Below are 8,873 nucleotides of genomic sequence, written 5' to 3'. Positions count from 1 at the left end.
CAAGCAGCTGCCAATGTAAACGGCAACCCCATGACTGCATATGGTCTAGACATGAACCATGCAAGCACTTTGCAGCAGTCTTCATCACTTACACAAGAAGAACATATGCAACAAAACTTGCAATTTTTCGGCAGGGATCAAAACTATGAGCAGGCAGTGGATCAAGTGACTGACTGGCGAGTTCTCGACAAGTTTGTTGCTTCTCAGCTCAGCCAGGAGGATTCAATTGCTGCCAATAACAACGTCTTTCGGGGAAATGAGCAGACAAATAATGTACTGGTGAGACAGCTGATGAACAAGCAAGAAATGGCGCCGGAAAATGCCTCAACCTCAACATCCAGTTGTCAAATTGATCTATGGAAGTGACACATATTATTCATAATAACTATCAAACAGTATATACTGATTATAGGACATTCAGTTTACAGGTAATTAATTAAAGGGAAGAAATCATTACGATCTAAATTCCTGTAAATAATAAAACATAACAATATTATAACTTTAGGCTCTCTTGGAGAGCTTCTAGGTCTTTGTCCTAGTATTAAGTTAATATTTCAAATTAATCTAGTATTAACTTCTAAGTGTTATTAGGTTGAATGTGGAGTTGAGTGAGTTGCTGTAAGATGTGGAGTTGCAGCAAATATATTTGTCTGGTTATATATGTAAAGGCCTTTTATCTAGCCTGCACATTTAAGAGCCACATGTGCTGTTTATGGAATCGACAGGGAGATCGATTGCTTATAAGTTTGTATGTTCAACTCGATGAAATGTATTTAGCTTACAATTTACTTTATTTTTTTTCTTTTTACTACATATTGAATTTCTGCTTCGATGGGGTTCCAAATGTACATGTTCTATTTTACAGAGTCTAAAAGACAAAGCGTCTTAATGCTCGATATATACGAGGACTAATGGTTAAGGGTAAATCAGACCAAATTTGAAGTAAACGTTATCCAACAATTCAATTAATTAATTATTGGACATTCAAAACCGTAACATGCAATAGACTTTTGCAAAGTGTTCTGTACACAGTTCAATGGTAATGTACTGAATGCTTTGCTGTGAAGTATGGCAAAGACACAGACGCACTCTAATATTCTTTTTGAAAGCTTAGAAGACAAACAAATATTATTGATTCAATCAGCCAGATATCAAATATGCAATTGCCACCCGAAGACGATAGATTTTATGATTTGGATTCTTGGGCATCATTAAGTTTTATATATTTATTTAGAAGTTACGTAAGACTTTCATTTCATAGATTTTTTTGGTTAACAAGCATAAGTGCGATAGCCAAAAGCTAGCTCATTAGTTGAGGGTCATCTAATTTTTTTTTTTTTAAAAAAAGAGAACAACTAGAAAGTGGTAATATCCAAATCAATTATTTTGCTCTCTTACTTTTCTTAAGATTTAAATTCGGGTAGTCAGCTAAAGAAAACCATTCAATCATACTCTTGAACTTATATTATTAGCATGAACTAATAGAAAGTTTAGGTGTTCTTATTATATACACAATTTTCTGTTGGATTCTTGCACGTGTACCCCTTTAAACTTATTATGTAAGAGTAAATACATACGTGATAATAATCTATTGGGAAATATACACCATAAATAAATTAGATATATCCATTAGAGTGAAAAAAGAAAAAAAAAAAAAAGGAGCGTGCGGTGCAGAGACGCATGCACGGCAAGTGATCAAGTGTATCTTGTGTGACCAAAATAGTAGCACCATCACCACATATTATTCATGCAGCAAGCTTTAAACATGAGCTGAAAGAATAACAAAGTTTCAATACTTCATCCAAAAGAGGACAAGCAAATGGGTGTCGAAAAGAGGAAAGTGTCATTATAACAAAGTTTCAATACTTCATCCAAAAGAGGACAAGCAAATGGGTGTCGAAAAGAGGAAAGTGTCATTTTCCGAGAAAAATGGATCCTGTGCGTTAATATAATCTGCTGGAAGATTATGAAATAAGTGGCGGAAGAAGCAAAATGGTCATTCTTTTATTAATAATAACTTGATTCATTAAGCTTGTTGAAACTTTGAAAAGAGAGATAATGTGTATGGAAGATATCAAGAACTTGATAACCCAAGATTACTTTCGCATATGGATAAAGAACAAGTATATTAAATTCATTACCTGCTAGACAGTCTTTGCTAGTCTCTCTCGTTGCATGCGAGAACGCAGGCAAGGCGAAATAGTAGATTTGCATAGGCCAAAGAAGAATGAGAAGCATGCATGCATGAGCATGAATGAAGGTAGAATTAAGAAACTCTCTGGCTAGAGCTATCGGCTATGTTCTAAATTAAAAGAAAGAGCTGGCAAGGAGTGATACCAGGAATCTGCCGCTCTATAGTTTCAAACTTTTACAGCATGTTATATATTTATATGAACAGATTGTTTACTTGTTGTGAAGTCAAGGCTGATTGTAACTTTTAAGCAAAATGGAATTTTTCAAAATTTTCAAACGACATAATCATAGTGAGTGGTGTACTCGTGGACCAATATCTCACATTCTAAAGAGACAGTTAATAAACAAAAAGAATCCTAGGAGCACAAAAATAGCCAACTAGTATTGGAGTCAGTGCTTATCTCTGACTCAATTTGACGTGGGGCATGCATTTTCTTCTCCTTCTGATCAGGAACTGAAAGAAAGAGTGCACTGTGTAGTCAAAGATAGAATTGCGCATGAAATGAGCAACGCAGTGATCGTGGGTGACTGAATAATTAGGGTTTTATTAATTAAAATGTTGTTTGTGTGAGAAGATAACATCATATTTTTGCACATTCTGTAACAAGTCCATGTGACTGCTATTATGTCTTTCCACCCACAAACATTATCCAATACTTGCAGTAGAATCTTAATGTTGTTATATATTAACCCTACTTATTATTGTTTACTTACAAAAAATGAATTGCTCTGCTTAGAGCCAACAATTTCTTAATCTACTGATTGATCATGTTTCTAGGACCCAAGAAGACAGCTTATTGTCCCCTCAAAGCACGCATTTAAGAGTTTTTACACATTTTTTAACCAATTAAACCATTACACGTAGCGAGGTTCAAGCAATAGTCACATGGGATTTGCTTACTAATTATTCAAGTTAGTCATGAGAGTTTTCTAATGATCAGGCATGCTTTACTTGAGACGCAGGATAAGTCTCTTCTTTTTAATAATTTTCCTTTGACTCTTCCGCCACATCACAGGAATACCATCTTTGATTTTCCCAATTCTTTCTTAAGGGAGGAGAAAACTTTTGGTCCCAATTTTAGTAATATGGAGCTGCGTAATCATCCCAATTCATGAACAATCAATTTAGTTTAGCTATTTGTATATACACTCTCGTATCAAAGTTTAAACATTGAGTCACTGAACTTGTCGTCCAACATGTAACTGGCGCTCTCAAATTCTGATGGCACCAACTGAAACTTTAATGAGAACTAACTCTTTCTTCTCTCCACAAACAATGTAGAATATGAATAGATTTCTTCATAGTAGATTTCCGATTTAGTTTTGGCAAAAACCTGAGTTGTATATAAATCTATATGTATCCAGAGTCTCTGTCATACTATACTTCAAAACTATATATTTAGTATCTCTCTAGACCTCATATTATAATATATCTTTAAATTTTGTAACGATTAAAATAAATTTCTAACATTGAACTGAGTCTTAGTATTTTTGTTGCATTGATGCATTTTATACTATCAAGATCATGTTATTTCATAAATCTTATTTATAAATCACCACTCAGGCATAACCTAAAAATCCCTTTGTATTGGACCCAACAAGAACGTAACGTTTTTTTTATCCCATCCCTATTGTTCCCTGGAATTTGAAAGCACGCATCACCGTGGTAAATGATGCATTATTGATATCATTGCCAAAATGATGACAAAATATTACAATTATATCATATGTTATAATTTCATTTGTGTGGGGTAGCGATGTGCACAAAATATCTAAAATTAATTAGCAAATCAAGAGGAAGTTGAAGCGCTATCGTTCTGTAAATTCAGAGTATGAAAAAGTCAAAATGGCACTGAGAATGGGTTAATCATCAGTATGCATCTTCCAACAACATAAAGAATGATGGATCCCCAATGACCTAACAATATTTAAAAAAAAGGGCAAGATTACAAAATAAATGTCAGAAACAATGAAAAATTTTACAAACAAGACTAAATTTGCGGATCTATTCTAATTTCTAAACCCTTTAACTTCACTCACATCACTGACTACAATTAAATGAGAATCAGTATTTTGCTTTTTGTGTTTTTTTTTTTTTCAGTTCGTTACCTATCAGCAGAGCAAAATTCCAGCAGAGACTGCCATCACCAAAGTAAGAACGAGATTCCAGATTCCAGTTACAAGTGACGTTGCAGAAGAGTGATGACGTTTTTGTGCCCTGAAAATCACAATAAAACAAATTAATCAGCATTAGGCATGCTTGTTAAAAAGTGAGTAAAGAGAGATTATATAATAAAGTTTCAGATAGCTACTTCTGCTTGCTTTGAAGGGCACCACAATATAAAACATTATCGGGAGGTCCCATCTCGGTATCGCCATTTTCCTCTGGATTGACAATTTTCATATATGTTTCTTGGCCTAGATACCATCTGTCAAGGTTCTCCACTCGAAGATTCCATACTCCAACATTATCGAGAGAAACAAGGATTGCAGTCCATGCCCCAGGATAAACCTACATAGAAGAAAGATTAGATAAATTACCTGGAAAAAGTAAGAACAAATATTTTGTGAGTACCATCAAAGTCAAGAGTCATTCCCATATTTGCTTTTAAAAATAAGATGCTTCATTTTTACATGCAAACTAGATATGGTGTTAAATCGACTCAAAATTCAGCAGAAATCTATAAAATCCTTTAAAAACATATTAAGCAATTGATGTATAAAATAAAGCTTGTAGGATACGTATTACAAACCTCAGTTGTACACTTAGAAATCGCGTCCCACTTATTATAACTATTTCTGTTGCTTTCTGTCCATATACCGAAGTCCATCCTGCATTCAAGCACAATTATTATGATGCTTTGAACTAATACACCACATAAGTGAATTTCAAAGAAAAGTGGGGAAAAAAATTCTTACCCAACAACAAAAAATGAATAACCATCCATGTGAAAGCTCTGCATCTTGGTGTCATTGTTCTGCAATATGATTTCTATAAATCCCTTGTATGTAGCATTAATAAGAGATCTGTCCGTCCTGGGAGGTCTAGTCAGCGGCTTATTTGGAAAATCTAGCTTATAAGCTCCCTTCACATTGTACTTATCAGCAAGCCTGATTGGTGTTTCGGGTTTCACAAAGGAAATCCCATTCAGCGTAGAACGAACTTTCCCATCTATTGTCACAGGTGGCAAACTCCTTAACACATATGTATCAGTAATATTGATTGAACCATAATGAAAAGAACCCTGCGGATTTGGACGAGCTCCACTTGCAGATGTATTTTGCCTAATCAACAGAAAAATTGTGAATTTAATAAAGGTAGATAAATAGGTAATAACCATAAAAAAAAATTATGTCAAAATAATGCTAGATCAGTATCCTTAATAGTTAAAATAGATGACAAGTTGGGTAAAGGCAATTTCACAAGAAGTAAATAAACCATTATGTCTGAGAGAATGTCTCTGACATAATATTTAAAGACAGTGCCAAGAGAGAAAAATTTCTGTCTTAGAAACTTTCCGTGTTCAAGAACATACCTGATGGACCTTGGCTGCGTCATTGCTGCCCATTGGTTGTAAATGTCACTTGGTGCCTCAGGCAGAGGACCACTTGCTGCTCCTTTAGAATTGGAGTAGTGCAAGATGGCAACACCAGTAACTCTTTGCCAAACTGACTCATTCACAAACCTAGCACTGGCCACAATGTAATAATCAGAACTTGCGTTCTGATCCATTGTAACTAAAAACGAATAAGACTGGCCCACATGAATCTCAAAACTGGTATAATTTTGCTGGGATGTATAATGTCCCTCTGTTTCAACTAGAAGCAGGTTATGATTCTGAATTCTGAAGTTCAAACTAGTTGAAGTCCCAACATTGTGCACTCGAACTCGATATGTTTTGCCTGCACAATATTATGCCACAAGCAGTTAGTATTTCAAACAATTCTCTGCAGATACTACTGCTGGTATATGACCAACAATTAGCCTCTCACTATTCACATTTGTAAAAGAAATTTCAGGCTGCAATAACTAAAGTTTTTCCATTTAGTCAAGAACATGAAATTATGAAAAGTCAATCACGTGAAAGTAGGTAAACAAGCTTATCAACTAAACGACTGTTAACAGCAGAGACAACTGATTTGTCTAAATTTAAAAGAAGAAACAGTATTCTAAGCAGCACAAAGCAAACTTGTTAGAAATGCAAGATTAAAAAAAATTATGGAAAAATACATTTCTCTATAACAACAGAACAATTACCTGGATCGACATTAATAGTTTCATACTCAATGCCACCAGGAACAAGAGTGGTGTTGTATCGATATGGTCCTTTCCCATTAATGAGAACTCCATCTGGCATATCAAGGTCCTTCCCAGAGTCAAGTGCTGTCCTCAACGCCTTACATCAAGAAAGAAGCCAGCATTAGAGTCCAAAATAGAGTTTATCCTTTCCGTGTTCAGAAAAAGAATCAACTCAAAAAAAGAACTAACCGTATGGTTGCGGGTATACCAGTCACCAATCAGAAAAATAATATCCCCCTCTGGCTGATCAAAAGGAATTGGGATAACTTTCCTGTTATTAATAATAACAGGACCAAAACCACCAGACACTCTTTGAAGATTGAGAGATGGGAAGTAGAAAAAGCTTCCAATTTGATCCTTGACTTGAAACTGATATGTCCAATTCCATTGCGAAGGGATTGGACAATTTGTTCCTTGGACACCATCCTGCCATGAGTTACGCCTCATTTGAATCCCAGGCCTGCAAATGCATCAATTATAATTTTCGCAAAAATCAATTACCCAAGAAAAGGCAGGAAATGGATACAACTGAATCTGAAATTGGTTTTAATAAAAATAATATATATATATAAGAAATTCTGGCTAAAACATACCAAGTCATTAGGAGACTTTCATCCAGATCATTCTGTACATTAATAACAATATTGTTATTAGTAGTAGCATTAAGAACCGCACCGGGAAACTTTCCGTTAATCGCTATAACCTGCATCCACAAGTAATTTAACAGAAGTACAATTAGTCCAATTGACCATCAGCAAAGTCATAGTTTCTCACACAATAAAATTTGAAACATAAACCATAGATTACTGAAAACACTAAAAAGCAAACATACTACTCAATTCAAAAACTTTTTCACACATTCAATAAAGACCATTGTGATTTAAGAAAACTTTTTTTTTTGGGCCCCTGGGGGGGAGAACGTGCGAATGAAAATGAGCAAATAAAACTCGTTCAAATTTGCGGAGGTGGCACATTAGCAACACACAACCAACCATTACTCAACAAACATTAAAACACCACTATCGTATCATCATTAAGCCACTTCACTAACAATGAAACCACACTATCCAATGTGGCTAAATAAATAGCCTTTGCCACAAAATAAAGAGAGATAAAATCAAAAGCACGAACCCCATATTCAAGATTGGCCTATAATTACATTTAGACTACTTCAACAATCCTCAAACTGCACTATCAAATCCAACAACATTCAAAAATAAACCCAAAAAAGAAAAAAACAATATATGTATCATGAACATATTCACTAGCACTTCATTCCCCGTTTACAAGAATGACAAAAAAAAAAAAATTCAAATACTGTAAAAGGAGAGGAAAAAAATTCAAAACCCAGATCACAAGATCATCATAAAAATAGCTAGCACAACATAAAGCATAAAACTGTAAACATTAACCAAAAAAATTGAGTGTGAAAAACAAAAGAACAGTGCCTTTACTCCTTAGTGGCACCCCAGTAGACCCAAAACCAAAACCAAACAGAAAACGAGTTCAACAGAACGAAAAACTACTATTTTTGCAACTTTTTAAACCAAATAATAACAGCCCAGATAAGAAAAGGTGAACCTGTTGAGGGACTCCTAGAGGAGAAGCAGTGATGTAAGAGACTTTGAAATCGTAGAAGATAGTATCGTCTTCAGCGAAACAGAGGCTTGAAAACAAAGCAATGTGAATTGGAAGAACCAGAAACAGGGACAAGAACCTTAACGAAGCCATATAACTTTTTTGTTTGTATTTGGATTTTTTGGAAAATTTTCAGTGATTTTAAGATTGTTTTTTTATTTTTTTTATTTTTTCACATTATCAGACAGGGAAATAGTGAGAAAGAGGGAGAGCGGCTTCTTTATAGGAGTTGTTGTATTTGAAGTTCTATGAGTGTGCAAGAAAACAAACAGAATCCGCGTGGGTAACCGGCTTCACCAGTTGTGTCTGAATATATACGTGTATACATTAATCCTATTTTAGAGCTTTTAATTTGGGTAATTAAAACAAATTTGGAGAGCTTTTAATTTGGGTAATTAAAACAAATTTGGAGAAAATTTGTTTCGAGTTGTTTACTCAACAATCAAAAGTTAATTTCATTACTGATGTGCTTTCTTAAAAATTTTAATACGATCATAATCATTTATAATTTTTAACCTTATCAGAAGAAAAACAATTATTATCCATTTTAAGTGAATGTCATTAAAATGGTCTTCTTAAATTTGACATTGTATTTGTCCGATAATGATTTTGAATTTTGATTTATTACACAATGAAATTTCATAGCAATGAATGATTTGAGTGATACACTTTTTTCTCTTTCAAAACTGCCATTAATTTCAATAACGGTTGGTCTTGAAATCCGTTTTATTGATATTTATCC

At 34.2% G+C, this 8,873-nt stretch overlaps 2 protein-coding genes across 2 annotated transcripts in view; one reads left to right on the top strand and one right to left on the bottom strand.

Annotated features, from left to right (window-relative positions):
• LOC18032849 (NAC domain-containing protein 7) overlaps window positions 1-438 on the top strand; it is a 1,702-nt gene extending 1,264 nt beyond the window's left edge. Inside the window, exon 3 of the mRNA XM_006421630.2 lies at window positions 1-438. This exon is cut by the window's left edge and continues 264 nt beyond it. Within this exon, the coding sequence (XP_006421693.2) occupies window positions 1-366 (366 nt within the window). The 3' untranslated portion in view covers window positions 367-438.
• A 3,704-nt stretch (window positions 439-4,142) lies between these two features.
• Window positions 4,143-8,274, bottom strand: LOC18032484 (monocopper oxidase-like protein SKS1). Its single transcript, XM_006421627.2, has 9 exons — window positions 8,075-8,274; window positions 7,087-7,196; window positions 6,683-6,953; window positions 6,452-6,590; window positions 5,730-6,096; window positions 5,113-5,478; window positions 4,947-5,025; window positions 4,506-4,705; window positions 4,143-4,411 (listed from the first exon to the last, which is right to left on the bottom strand). Exons 1-9 carry the CDS (start codon window positions 8,222-8,224, stop codon window positions 4,306-4,308), a joined length of 1,788 nt encoding a protein of 595 aa, XP_006421690.1. The 5' UTR covers window positions 8,225-8,274; the 3' UTR covers window positions 4,143-4,305.
• Between the last annotated feature and the right edge of the window lie 599 nt (window positions 8,275-8,873).

This window comes from Citrus clementina, unplaced genomic scaffold (assembly GCF_000493195.1).
Source record: "Citrus clementina cultivar Clemenules unplaced genomic scaffold, Citrus_clementina_v1.0 scaffold_9, whole genome shotgun sequence".
In the NCBI taxonomy this organism is placed as follows: Eukaryota; Viridiplantae; Streptophyta; class Magnoliopsida; order Sapindales; family Rutaceae; genus Citrus; species Citrus x clementina.
The sequence above is the reverse complement of the archived record's forward strand: the minus strand, read 5'-3'. Positions and strand labels throughout refer to the sequence as shown.

Bases quoted from the DNA above. Each gene is read 5' to 3' on its own strand.
- LOC18032484 (XM_006421627.2), bottom strand. From the start codon at position 8,224: ATGGCTTCGTTAAGGTTCTTGTCCCTGTTTCTGGTTCTTCCAATTCAC. The intron at 5,026-5,112 runs GTAAGAATTTTT...GCTTGAATGCAG, and splicing joins TATTCATTTTTTGTTGTTGG to GATGGACTTCGGTATATGGA. The intron at 4,706-4,946 runs GTTTGTAATACG...TCTTCTATGTAG, and splicing joins TTTCTAAGTGTACAACTGAG to GTTTATCCTGGGGCATGGAC.